The sequence below is a fragment of the Eretmochelys imbricata genome, chromosome 13, assembly GCF_965152235.1.
Source record: "Eretmochelys imbricata isolate rEreImb1 chromosome 13, rEreImb1.hap1, whole genome shotgun sequence".
NCBI lineage: Eukaryota > Metazoa > Chordata > Testudines > Cheloniidae > Eretmochelys > Eretmochelys imbricata.
In genome coordinates, this window is record NC_135584.1 from 22,854,915 (window position 1) to 22,869,226 (window position 14,312).

The 14,312-nt window shown below is 46.2% G+C and overlaps 1 protein-coding gene across 2 annotated transcripts in view; it reads right to left on the minus strand.

The window, feature by feature from the left end:
* Window positions 1-3,074: 3,074 nt before the first annotated feature.
* Window positions 3,075-14,312, minus strand: part of PPP1R16B (protein phosphatase 1 regulatory subunit 16B) — a 71,844-nt gene continuing 60,606 nt past the window's right edge. The window contains exons 5-10 of one of the 2 annotated variants that reach the window (XM_077832229.1): window positions 11,351-11,475; window positions 7,948-8,073; window positions 6,818-6,893; window positions 5,620-5,749; window positions 4,589-4,757; window positions 3,075-3,851 (exon numbers count right to left, since the gene is read on the minus strand). In XM_077832229.1, the coding sequence (XP_077688355.1) occupies window positions 3,330-3,851; window positions 4,589-4,757; window positions 5,620-5,749; window positions 6,818-6,893; window positions 7,948-8,073; window positions 11,351-11,475 (1,148 nt within the window). In that variant the 3' untranslated portion in view covers window positions 3,075-3,329. The remainder of the gene's footprint in view (window positions 3,852-4,588; window positions 4,758-5,619; window positions 5,750-6,817; window positions 6,894-7,947; window positions 8,074-11,350; window positions 11,476-14,312) is intronic. The other variant, XM_077832230.1, reaches the window with a different exon arrangement.

Consider the following 14,312-nt stretch of genomic DNA (forward strand, 5'->3'; position numbering starts at 1 on the left):
TGGATTCACACTGCTTTAGTGTAGTAACTAACCACTGTCAACGAAAGCAAGCCCCAAACTATATAATTCCATCGCATTCAAGTGTCTGCTTTCTATTGGCTGGAATGAGATGTAAAGCCCAATACTCCTCTCACTTTCACCAGTGTAATCGGACTTCATTGGAGTCACTTCTGATTTATGGCTGGTGTGAGTGAGAAGGAACAGGCCATGACCTGATATCATCTATCACTGGGAATACAGCTCACAGCTGTTCAAAGCTTAGCATCGGCTGCAACTGATGTGCAGCAGCACCAGGATAATTCTGCTCCAGCGATTCTCATTCCCGTGGGGGTAATGGGAAAAGGACATTCCCTAGTAAAAGGGGAACATCTTCATTCCATGATATCGAGGCTAAAGTTGCTAAGACTGTCTCAGAAAACTTGATGTGTTCCATTCCCTGGAACTCTGGGTAACCATATGACACCACCAGACCTACATACACCCTCCAACAGAGTTAGCTGCACAGGACTCTTCAATTATCTGCTCAACTCCTTTAAGTTGGGAGAATAGGAGCTAAGCTCCCTGATGGCCCAATAAAAAAAAAAAAAACCACCCTCTAAGGTTATCATACAAGTTCAAACAATGCAGCAGTGGAGTGCCAAGGCAGGCAGGGCATCAGGAAATGGAACAGGAATAGCAGGTCAGCCCCTTGAAAATGGGGCAGGAGTGTCAGGCAGGATCCCTGGGATAATGGGGAGGAGTGACTGGGTATGTTATTAAATACATTAGGAAAAGATGCCTTCGCTGTAACAGACCTTCTGAAATCTGACCTGACTTTCTATCCCCCTATGCCAAAATTCTCTTCATTTAGGGAGAAAATGGGAAGGAAGGATAAGTGGACTGTCAGAGTCCAAAAGACTAAAGCGTCAGCCTGAGAGGAAGCTCCAACACCTGCCAATACACCCTGCACCTTCCTTGTGGTAACAGATGCCCATCTCCCCTGCCTGGGGGGTGCAGATACTATAATGTGCAATGTCCTGCCTTCTCCAGCAGAGGGCGAGATGGGCCCAAATCCCTATGCCACTGGATATGGCACTGCCGACACAGGCTCCATGCAAAAAAGTGCGACATCAAATTCAACTCTGAAGTAAACAAAGCAAGGAGTGTGTAAGCCCTCCAGACAACTTGATATGCTGCTTGTACCTAGTGGAGCTCCCTCTTGCTTCCTTTCCCTCATATAAGGATAGTGCAACTCTGGATCCCACCACTGTCAAAAAGCCCCTGTTCATTGTAACACCACACATGTCTCACTAACACACTGCTAATCTCCCTTGTAGAGATGGAACAATGTTTCTAGTTGTGGGATGGCTTCACTAACATGCTGCCTCATCTTTAGGCCAGTGTCTCCTGTTTTCCAAGCCATACACGGTTGAAAGGATGGGTGGGGAGGAGTCAGAGAAGAGAAAAGTACATTTAAAGTCCCTTACCAGAAGGGAATACAGTATTGCTCTCAAATAGCAGCTGAAAAGAGAGGAAGATGCATGGAAGTTCCATGGTCTATGGCAGATGCTTGGAGCACGATACAGTGCTGTAAGCAGGATTCTACCCAGTGATGGCTCAGGGTGGCATCAGGAACCCAAACAATCCTGCGTTTTTCAAGTTTGGGGCCTACGCTGCACCTATAAGACAAACATTCACAGATGCAGACTGTGTGCAATGGCCCCTTTGTGCAGACAAATATATTGAGATGCAACTTAAAATATTTTGTGAAGATTTTGCCTGTTTATTCTGGACTGTCGTGTCCAATTCCCTAGAGCTGATGCTCTGCTGATAGGTGCTGTCTCCTTGCTCCTACCATTCAGGTGAGGGTTTTGCTCCCTGGAGGGCAATTGCAGAAAGTGGCCTGCCAATCGCACACCCCTTGTTACACCAAGCCACAGATTCCTCAAATGCAGCCTGGCACACAGTTAACACATGCTGCCGGCTTCCTATCCAACAGCACTTCACTAGACCACTCCAAACTTCATTGCTGCATGCTGGCTTTTGCTCAGTGAAGAAGCCACTTTCTCTCTCCTACAAGATAGCTATTTCTGAGCCTTTTGCTGGCAGCTACCGTACTGCTGCTGGTGACCCCAGCATAGGGTCTGGAAAAACACTGGAATGCTGGGAAAAAATGTAAAAAAATTTCCATCCTACTGTGATGCTCAACAACCAAAAGCAATGATTTAGCATTGACACATTTAGATGCTTGAGCAGCTTAGCCCCAAGAACACAGGTTCACACACAAGAGTGTTAAAACCTAGTGAGGCTGGAAATATTTCCATGCCATTTTTACTGGAAGCAGGTATTTCTTTCCCCTTCCTTCCTAATTTAAACAGAGCCCTGCAGTTCTGGCAACCCAAATACAATAGCACTCTGCTAGTGCAGCAGAGACAGAAAGCAACAGAGACCATTCTAGTTTTTAAGCTGAGTGAAGCATAGAGAGTAAAAAGCAGCACCAACAGGGAAGGCGAGATTGTTAAAAATGAATGGATTTCACTAATCTAAGGGTCTTAGTAATACAAGTAATTTGTTCTTATCCCATTACTGACCCTGTCAGTCAGCATTTTATTGCCGGAGTTTATTCTACTGGATTTCCATCAGGAGTTCTGCTTCAAACCCAATGGCGCTGCACAGCCCCTGCTTTCAATTACAGTAGCCCACAAACTGGTTTGCAGCTTTTGACAGTCGGCTGCCACAATGCAGGCATCACACAACTTCCCGAAGTACACGCACTGGGGATGTGCCCAGCTTCACCTTTGTGTAAGCAAACGAAATACACCGAAGTTTCAAAGTCTGCACTTGCAACTCCTGGGCTGTTTGCACAAAGGCAGGGGTCTGGCCACACATTCTTGAGGGATACACCTATCACATCCACGAGTGAGAGGCAGGCCCAGTGTGTCGCATTCCAGAAGCTGGGTGGCTCCCAGCAGGAGGCTCAGAAAGGGAGGACTCTAATTCAGATGGTTTTGTCTTTCAAAGACCCTTCATGATTTAGAGTGGAGAGCCCCCCACTGTCCCTTTCATAACACTGCCGTGAGGCAGAGTCAGATAACTCTTTTTTACTGCATGTGAGGACGTGTACTTCATTTCTCCACTATGGGCCTCACTCTGCCAGCCTTACTCATTTGATTGCAGTGGGGTTACTGGCCGGGTAAGGTACTATTCAAGATGAATGAGGCTGGCACCATCAGGTCCTATGTAACTAAACTGAGTTCTCCCCATGTGGAGATGGAAACAGCCCATCCACAATAATAAAGCTAACCTGGTCACCCACTTTTAGTCTCCTCTGAGGCGAGATATGGATGACACTAGGAAATCCTGCAGCACCCGTGCACTTTCTCCTCCATTTCATCCATGGGAGCTTTGAATTTCAAGAGAGGGGGATCGCCACTGGATGCTGTGTAATAAACGGATGTCCCATTGGAGCTGTAGGGAGAAGTCCTGGAATCAATCAGGTGCTCCTTGGCCTCGCCCCCATTCTCAACTACCCCACTCACGCTGGTGCCAAAGTGGGTGCTGAGGAAGGGGTGGTTAAGCAGCTTAGCTGCAGCCCGCTGCCGCTTCAGTTCAGAAAGTGTTTGATGACTGCGATCCTTGTAGCCACACCAGATTTGCTGAGAGTCGGGGACACCGGGACTGCTGTAGGGCAGCGCTTGACTTGTATTACAGTCTGGAACTGTGTGCATTTTCCAGATGTCCCCGTTGGAAACCGAGTACTGGTAACTACTGGCCGGTGTCCTGAGTCCATTCTGGAGGGAGGACTGAGGGTCACTCTGTGTGCTTTTGGTTGCTAACTCAGGAAGGAGCATAGACTTCTCCAGCTCTGAATTCTGTAATGAGAAAACATTAAAGAGAAGCAGCTCCCAGTGTACAAGCCATCCCTTCCACAGCTTTCAAGTCCAGGCTGGTCTCTTTTAATCCATTCCTGCAGCCAAAGAGTAGCAGCAAAGGGGTGAAATTACCTATCCCCCAGCCCTATTATTTCATTAATGTGTGAACTTCAAATCCTAACTGGGACCAGTTAAATATTAACATAGAAGGACAGTTCCACGTTGGCTTTCCTTTTAAAAAACAAGGCAATTAAATGCAAAAAAACCCAAAACCCCACCTTATGTTAGTTCAACATGATGGTAACTGAATTAAATAAAGATAACCAGAGAGTGCAAGATCAAGTTCTTCTAGAAACATTGGCCCATCCACATTGCAGCTACATAATGTCTATTAAATGCACATAAAAATACACACAATTATATGAGAACATGAGCTTTTGCAATTGCCTGTCTTTTTGGGTCAGATTCTGGCCTCATTTATTTTGTTGTGAATCCCACATCATTCCTTTCACTTCTAGAGCAGTACTCCTGATTTACACCAGTGTAGCTGGAACCAGAATCTGGCCTTGTATTTAAATGTGTGCCCTTAACATTGTCTTTAAGATAATCTAGGTTCTCACACAACACCCATCACCATAGTGTCCAAGTACTGATAATCAACATGCCCATTCACATCTCTGGTTTCAGGCTCTTTATGAATTTTGATAGGAAAGTAGAACATGAGTTTGGTTCCTTACTGGATCTGTGTTCTCTTGGTCAGATCGAGCCTCCATGATTTCTCCAGCATAGCCTGAGTTTCTCTGTTCTTCCGTTGCTCCCATTTGCTGCCAGACAATGGCCTCCTTTTCATACTCCTTCCTGTAAAGGTTGGTTCGGTCCGAAAGACTTGCCCTCCTCACCACCTTCCTGAAGGAGAGAAGCAGGGAGCAGAGACTTTAGCAAGATGGGGCAGTGAGGGAGCTCCTTCATATCCTCCTTGCACTTTACAGCATCTTCCATCAGTGTCTAGGAGCACATTACAAACATGAATTAAGCCTCAGAGCACCCATGTGAGGTAGAAAAGGTCCCTAACTCTCACGTTACAGGGAGGAAAGGGAAGCATAGAAATGGTAAAGGAATTTTTCAAAGAGGATTTGGGCTCAGAAGATGAGATCTCACATACAGTTCTGCTAGTGGACAGCTTTCCACCCAGCCTCCCCTGGAGCTTTATCCGTTAGTTTTGTTCTAGGAGAGGACCTGTGGACTGGTCCAGTGGAGTTCTGCAGGCCATAGCTTGAGAACTGCTACTCTAAATTCATACAGAAAAAGAATATTCTAGATAGACTGTGTGTTCAGTCAATTTGCAGAAGAGTATCAGGGTTCTGTCCTTATGTTACCTATTGCTATACCTCCACTTTTCCCCACATCTCCAGTCATTAGAGCTATCATGCAAGAAAAGATCTTTTCAAAGCATTAATCAATGATGGAACAACTACCAGTAATTTAGGAGGTGGGAAACTCCCCTATCACCTGCTACGTTTTCCAGCAGTGTCTGATGCACTGCATCATGGAGCCTACTTTTCTAGAAGCAGCACAATCTCCAAAAAAAAGCTCACTGAACAATTGGCCCAGTTTCAGCCTTTTGGAGAGTCCACTGAACTTCAGAGCAGACAGCTTTGTACCTGATTACGCTGCATACTGGGTAGTCTGCTTTCAGGTTTGGGACCGCAAGGGTGCTCTCCAGTCTAGTGTGTGGCATGATCTGCGGGAAGATCAGTTTCACACTCACCCTCGGCTTCCCGTGCTGGAGGTTCTCCTGCTGAGGGAGGACTTATGCCTCATCTGAGATTTCATGATCACATCATGCTTATGTTTCAGCTCCAACAGTAACACTTTGAACTCCTCTTCTTCACACAAGTCTAAGGCACACACAAACCAAACCAAGCCATGAGCAGGGCTGTACTAATGTAATACACTCAGCTGAATGGAACAGGGGGTATGGGGGCTAGAGGGAGCACGTATGAGAACTACCATAATTAGACTCTTCTGCGCCACCCACAAAGCTGTGCCTTCTTGGTCTTCACAGTTTGGTAGAGATAATGGAATAGAATTGAGAAAGAAAATTTAAGCAGAACAGGAAAGCCAATCCCTAAGGCAATTAGTGGAAGCAGCATTGTCTGGGGCACCTAAAACAGGACTGGAAAAAAGCGCTGGAGAATATTCTGTGGATTTTAGCTCTGCATTGGCCAGAGAGACTGACTCGATCCCTCTCTTCTGTGCAGTGCATCGTACCTCACATCACAAAGGGGAAGAGATGTTTTGACCATTGCTTTATATTTTGATATTCTAGAAATGTAGGATGACTCTTGGAATCAAATGGAGGTCTATGGGGAAGGGAAGAAGCCTTTTGAGAATTTCTGTATTTAACCAATTCCTGTTCCCATGGACACACAATGACAGGAGGTCAGCAGCTGGGGATAGGACTCTTAGAAATGGAGATTGGAAATCGAGGTATCAGACTTCCCTATCTCCCCCCTTCCCATTCCACACCAAACTGGCTTGGAATCTGGCCACATCAAACCAGGGTAATAAAAACCACATTCTTTGGGCTGCACAGAGTAGATGCAGAAGACCTGAAAAGCAGCAAACCATTCACAGTTCTGCAGCGGACAGGTGGAGGGGGAGCTGGAGACGGGGAGGCCATGTGGGCAGGGGTGTATGGAGGAGAGGCGGATGCTTCAGGAGCAAAGGTAACATTTTCAAAAGCACTGAAGTGACTGAAAGGCACTTACACTCTTAAGTCCCATTGACTTTCAATGGGACGTATGCTTTTAAGTCACTTGAAAAAAAAATCACACTTTTAAAAATTTCAGCCCTGAACTCCAGCAGGCTCAGAGACTCCCTGGTTGCTTTGTGCTGTTTGGAGAAATCCCAGGGATTTAGCCAAGATTAGAAATACCCTTACAAAGGAGAGAATTTGAACTCACCTATTGGCATCTCATCAAAGGCCGTCCTGGCACTCAGGCTGGCTCCATGGGACACCAGCAACTCTGCCATCTGCATCTGCAGCAAGGGAAATAAAGCAATATTCACAGCCCTGGTTTAGGCAATCAGTAGCTGCATGTGATCTAAGGGACCAAGCAAGCTATGGAACAGTGGCGTGTGTGATCCACTGACACCAGGATCTCCAGCTGTGCTGGTGGGTGTATGAGTGTTCTCCACGCAAGAGACTAAGCACAGTTCCTACCAGCTCAACCACTGGGAGATTTCCCACCAGCTCTCCCAGGGAAAGCTGCTCACTTAGAATCACCAGGGTCTTAGGGAGACTCTGAGCTTAGATACTTCCCCCCCACCCGCCCAATGCATCCAGCCCATGGGCGGGGACCCCACAATTGGGAGTAAATCCACTCCATGTCTACTTGCCAGGATGGCAGTGTGTCCATCGGCAATGGTCTCTGGCACGCATACCCTAAGGAACGGTACTAGCAGATAGGGATCCATGAGATGTGGGAGTTGGAGGGGAAAATACTAGGAACAAATCAATTCCTTGTATGTACATGTACAGGCAGAGAACACACTCCAACCCTCCAACGCTGGCACAGTGAGATTCCCTGCTTATCAGTGGGACCTGCACTCATTTCTACCCTTGGGAGAGCCTGAGGTATCAGACTTTAAAGCCGTAACATGTGGATGTCTAAAAAGCTATTTTAGGTCTTTTTTAGGGCTTTCTGAGCCCTGCGCAGCTGGTAACTAGGACTCCGGCTTTACAGGTGGACGGATACAAGAAACAGTGCCAATGACATTTCACAGCATTCGAAAACCATCCTAAACAGTAGTTTTCCAATACATGCCCTATTCAAAATATTGGATGGTGTAAGTGTGTGGAGGGGAGGGGGAGCAAATCTTGGCATTATTAAGGCTTTATTGGCACTTGTTTGGACTTCTTGTGCCCACACCATACACTTGCTCTGCTTGTACCCACAGAGCACCTGGATTTTGCAGACAAAGGGAGCGTGCACTCTGGCCAGAGCACTCGTCCTCTGCTTTGAAATGCTGCCCCAGCCTCCCTCTGAGGTGAGCCAGCCGCACAAAATAGACTTTCAACAAAAATCTTTACCTGTCCCCAGAAGGCAGCAGCATGGAGAGGTTCCCATCCATCCCAGTCCTGGATGTCTAGCTGTGCTCCATGGTCGAGAAGCATCTCAGCTGCATGCAGGTAGCCATTAGCCCCAGCTATGTGCAGCTAAGAGACCAGGAACAGAGAGTATGAATTGCTGTTTAAGGCTCATGAACTTCCTTCTTCACCAAGTAACCCAGGTGATGCCACTGCAGTGTCTGAGTTTAGACCAAGAAAAAACAGCAGTGCTGTTCAGTGCCCATTGAAGTGAATGACAAGACACTGCACCAACTTCCAGGGGAGTCTGTTTGGACCCTGGAGTGTCATCAATGTGTTTAGGGAAATTTCTGCCACTGAAGGTCTTTGGGCTGATCTAAGAAATGTCCTCCAAGGGTTTTTAACATGTAAGTGCTTTTTCACACATGTCAAAACAAAATGACATCACCATCTGTAACTATTTATGGAGAGAGAAATGTAAGGTACTGTGATGCTAGGTGCAATGTGGCAGGTTTCTGTGGTCAGGAGTTAAACACCTCCCCCCCCAACATTTTGCATTTTTATCTCAAAAGGTTCCGCAGTGCTTCACAAACTATAAGCATGCAGCACCCCCACAATGCAGCCTGCTCTGGGATGGAGGATCACAGCTAAAGGGCACTCTGCACATTCCATGACAATGGGGGAAGAGGACATTCTTCTGAGATGCTCTGGAATGGATCTCCAGGACCAAGTTTTCAGCCTGGCCGTAGCCACGCTTCCATTTTTGTGGCCACAGTTTTGCACATGCTGTTACTTGCGCTAACAATTTAAGTGACTTAGACATCTAAATCCCTGACTGCTTGCAATTCAGGGAATCTGAATTTCAGATTTTGGACTCCAACGTCTGCTACAAAGAGCACAAACTGCATCTGAATGTCCTTCAGATGCAACCTTAATCACAGGATCTTTCCTACTCCGTGAGGACATTTAGGTCTCTTTTGGGAGTTTTTCTCCATAGTGTCTGCTGCTGTATCCTTGATCAAAAGATACCGTCTTCCTGCTCTGTGCTCTGTTTTGCAATTTACTGTATACAAGTCGGCAGCAGTCCTTCCCCCACAGAGATAATTCCATTTCAAGTGGTGTTGTACGGGGAAAGAGAACTTCTACTCCTTTCTGCACATTCCATAATGGAGAAGGAATGTGGATCATGCCACAGAAATGAAATTATACCAGTTGTCTTCTCTATAGACTTCTTTGTGTTCTCTTGTGTGTAATTTAAGGGACACTCTCAAAGCAGGGAGGTCTGACGCTCAATTTGCCCTTTTGATATCCTATCATCCACGTAAGAGTTATTTTTGTACTAAAATTCAGTGCTTTTCTAAAAGAAATGCTAGTTGCCTGCACCACCCTACGAAAACGAGCCATTGCTGTCATGCATCCCAGACTAGAAGTTTGTGGCTGTCAGGTAACAAAAGGCAGCTGCAATAGTGTTTCAAAGCTGGTGGTCATTAATATTGAGAGCAGGGCCCCATTGTGCTAGGCACTGTTCTAACACACAGGCAGACAGTCCCTGTCTCAGGGAGGTCACAGTCTAAAACAGCAACATACAAAGGTGGGGGTGAAAGGAATACACAATCGGATATACAAAAACATTTGCATCCCCTCACCCTATTATAAAATATATCGAGTGCCAAATCTCATCTTCCCCTCAAACCATCATGAGCTAGCTCATTTCTTATAGGCTTTGCATCAGTGGTCATATCTTCATGAGGCCAACAAGGGGCTGCATGTGAGTGAGAAATTCTTGACTTTCACAAGGAATAGCCTGAAAGGTAAAAGCAGGCTTGATCCTCAGGGGGCAAGCTGTCAAAATTATAACAGTTCCACTGTGCTGGTATGATAAGACAGAGATTTTAGAATTGCCCAACAAGCCAGAGTTGGGTGATGCTAATGGAATAGTCAAACAGGATGTTCAAAGAATTGAAAATTAGTTAAAAGGAGAAACCTCAGAATGCCGTGAAAATGTAAACCCCATGAAAGATTACTGCCACCAGAGTCTTATTTAGAGAGCCTGCCCTCCTCAGATTTTGTAACTAATGATACAGGAAAGATTTCTGAATCCCACTGACAATGTTTTAGAGTTGGAGACTTCATTACACTGCCATGGTTTGGCAACTTGTGTAATGACATCAGGTAACCTAGATACCCAGGCCCGCTGACGGAGAGGGCAGGGCAGGCAAAGGGGACAACTGCCCAGGGGCCTGGGCGATTTAAAAGGAACCGGAGGCCCCCAGCCGCTGCCGCGGTAATGGCAGACAGGATTCCCAGGGCCCTTTCAAATCGCCTGGGTGGGCCGCAGGGCTCCTAGGCGCGTGTGGGGCAGTACCAGTGGCGGCGAAGGCAGCCAGGTGGGCGTGTGGAAGCCCTGGCGGTGCCAGAAGAGCACACCCAGTAGCGCAGCCAGCAGCTCGCTGGGCACCAGCCAGCACAGGTGCAGCACTGCCCAAATGTCAGGCGGACGGTGTCCATGGCTTGTGCATGTGTGCACCAGCCCGCATGCGCTCCAGCTCTGCACTCACGTGGCAACGCCACGACAGGCCAGCAGCAGCGTGGGGCCCGGCTCCAGCCCGCCCTGCATAAATCAAACCTCAGCCATCACTTTCTAAGGGGCCCATTGACTGTTCTGTCCTGGGGCCCAGAATTGCTGTCGGTGGGCCAGTAGGTACCAAAGCCTTCTCAGATACCTCTGAACTCAAATGTCAAGTTACCAAAATCACAGCCACACAGGCTACAATACACTACACTTAAAAAACAATATTACTAGGGCACTCTAGTTTTTTTGGAAAGTTTAAGTGAGAGGCCAAACAGACTCCTTTGGGGCAACCAAAAAGATATGGGGTCAGATCCTTCAGTTGCACCTGATCCCACTAAAGTCAATGAGGATTTTTATTCTCACTTCAGTAGAAGTCAGATCAGATGCTAATGGGATTAGGAGTGATAATAGAACAACTGAATTGTTTTACTCAGCCTGCCCAAAGACTTTTCCAAAATTCATGCTTCTATTGAAGTGTACAGGACTTTCACTGTGGGACTTCTTTTGAAGCAGCTGGTACTGGACTGCTATCAGAGACAGAATACCGGACAAGGTAGGCTAGTGATCTGATCTCTTACGGCAATTCCTACAGATCAGTTGGCCATTAACTCCAGTGGGAGTGAGATCAGGCCCTGAATTGCAAAAAGTCTTTACTCATGGACACCGTTTGTTGCTCAAAGGAGATGACCTAAAATAGAAACCACTAGCCTTCTACCTCCTCACACTGTACTTGTCTTTGGAGATTAACAAAGGACACACACCACCGACAGCCTCCTAGAATTCACACAGATTGCAGGGACGGATGAGGGTGGATACTGTAGCAATTCTGCTCACCAATGTAGCACCTTGAATATCTGTCCTGTTCAGGTCTTGTCCTGCTGCAATCAGACCTCGGATGTCAGAGATCATGGCCTGCTCCGGGGCAGCCCGCATCTCATTGATTTTTTCCTGTGTGATGCCTGTAGTTAACAGGGAGAAAAGGAAATGGAAATGTTCTTTTCCTCTCCTGACCCAGTAAATAACAGCAATAATTGGGTTCAAATTCCTTGTCTGATCATATCTGCATGCTGAGCATCAGTCAGAACACTTGGCATACTCTATCCGTTCAGTACCTACAAAGCACAGCCAGGTTAATAGTGCTCCTAATGGCGTGAGAATGATATTCCACCAAAATCCTACCCTGGGGACAAGAGCCAGAGTCTTTAATGCCTGTGCAGAGAAAACAGGAGCTCAATTTTAAGCCCCCCGCACAGAAACTCAGCTTCTGTGCTTCAGAAAGATGAAAGGCTATCAAACCCTCGTGGCTCACAGGCAGCTAGCTGCACAGGTTGAGGACTGATGGTGTAATTACTGTTTCTTTAATCGTTTGCATGCTAGAAGCAAGTTTGAGCTGAGGCACTTCCCCTTTCAGAGGTAGCCTCATTCCTGACCCACATTTCCAGCAAGCCTAATGGAAGGGACCATCTTGGCCATCTATACAGAAGGTAATTATGTGCTGCATGGTTGACAGGGGGACTCCCCTCTCTGTGCTCAGGAAGCAGGCCCCCATTCTCAGAGGGAACTTAAGGGCTATTTCATCCACCCTGCTATTTGCCATAGGACAGTCACTGCTTATGTGTATGTTACACAGGGAAGGGACTTGGCAAGGGAGAAAAATTGCAGCTGTGGAAGGGTAAGAAATCATAGAAATGTAGGACTGGAAGGGGTCTTGATAGGTCGTCTAGTTCAGTCCCCTGCAGTGAGGCAGGACTAAGTATTATCTAGACCATCCCTAACAGGTGTACGTCTAACCCGTTCTTAAAATCCTTCAGTGATGGAGATTCCACAACTTCCCTCGGTTATTCGTTCCAGTGCTTAACTACCTTTACACTTAGGAATTTTTTCCTAATGTCTAAAATTGCAGCAAGAGAGATTTAGTTAAGCTCATTGCTTCTCATCCTGTCCTCAGTGGTTAAGGAGAACAATATATCACTCTCTTTATAACAACCTTTTATTACCTGAAGACTGTTATAATGTTTCCCCTCAGTCTTTTCTCCAGACTAAACAAATCTAATTTTTTCGATCTTTCCTCATAGGTCACATTTTCTAGACCTTTAATAATTTTTGTTGCTCTCCTCTGGACTTTCTCCAGTTTCTCCACATCTTTCCCAAAGTGTGGTGCCCAGAACAAGGCACAGTACTTCAATTCAGGCCTTATCAGTGCTGAGTAGAGTGGAAGAACTAATTTTCATGTGTTGCTTACAAGTCTCCTGCTAATACATCCTAGAATGATGTTTGCTTTTATTTGCAACAGTATCACATTGTTGACTGATATTTAGTTTGTGATCCCTTTATAATCCCCCCAGATTCTCTTCTTAAGTACTCCTTCCTAGGCAGTCATGTCCCATTTTGTATTTGTGCAAGTGATTATTTCTTCCTAAGAGTAGTACTTTGCATTTGTCCTTAATGAATTTCATCCTCATTATTTCAGACCATTTCTCCAATTTGTCAAGATCATTTTGAATTCTCATCCTGTCCTCCAGAGCTTGCCATCACAGCCAGCTCAGTATCATGCACAAGCTTTATAATTGTACTGTCAATGCCAGACCCAGGACAGATCCCTGAGGGACCCCACTCAATACGTCCTTCCAGCATGACTGTGAACCATTGACAACTACTCTCTTGAGTACTGTTTTCCGACCAGTTGTGCACCCACCTGATAGTAGGTTTGTCTAGGCTATATATCCCTAGTTTGTTTATGAGAAGGTCACGTGAGATAGAAACAGAAACCTCACTAAAGTCGAGCTATATCACATCTGCTGCTTCCCCCCATCCACAAGGCTTGTTACCCTGTCAAAGAAGGATATTAGGTTGGTTTGACATGCTTTGTTCTTGACAAATCCATGTTGACTGTTACTTATCACCTTATTATCTTCTAGGTGCTTACAAATTAACTGTTTGATTATTTGTTCCATTATCTTTCTGGGTTCTGAAATTCAGCTGGGCAGTCTATAATTCCCTGGGCTGTCCTTATTCCCCCTTTTATAGATAGGAAAATGGGGGAATACATAATCCGTACAGCATATACCCTTCTGACAGACAGGTGAGAACCCCAGCCCAGTTCTGCTCCCATCAAACTCAGCAACCAGACTCCCACTGACTTCAATGGTAGCAACAGAGGGCTCTGTGTTTAAATGAGTAGGGAATACATGAACAGATGATGCTACAATCTGAGAACCAGCTTAGGAAAATTGAAGGGGTAATAGCAGTGGCTCGAGCCAGGCATAGTGAGGACAGAATGCAAGTACTGTACTGAGAGATTCTATAGTGATGGGCGCCAAAACAGACCTTAGTAGATAGGCAGATGCCAAGCAAGTGTTCCTCATCCACAGCTTTAGCAACTAGGATAGGCCAATCATGGTTACCTGGTAAGCTATGCTTAAGACACTTAGTCCCTCTTGAATGCACCCCTCCAGTGACAGTGCACCGCACCTCTGGGGATGGAATCATGCAGCTCAGCATTCTTAGACTGCATCACTGGGCTGCAGCCTCCATTTCCCGAAACCATGATCACGAGTCAGGCCCAGCTATATCTGGCACCTGTCAGTCCTTTTCCACCAGGAGTCTGTGACGAGTAGCTGATTAAAGTGACCCACAGACAGCTTCTTCAAAAGAAAGCATTATTTATTCACCCAAAGGTACAGCGCAAAGGGATAAACCAAAACAAAAGGCCTGTGCACCTGGGTCTTGTCTAAACATTGTTCTCTCCTTGCAAGGTGTGAGTAAGTTCTACTCAATCCAGGCCTGACCCTGGCCT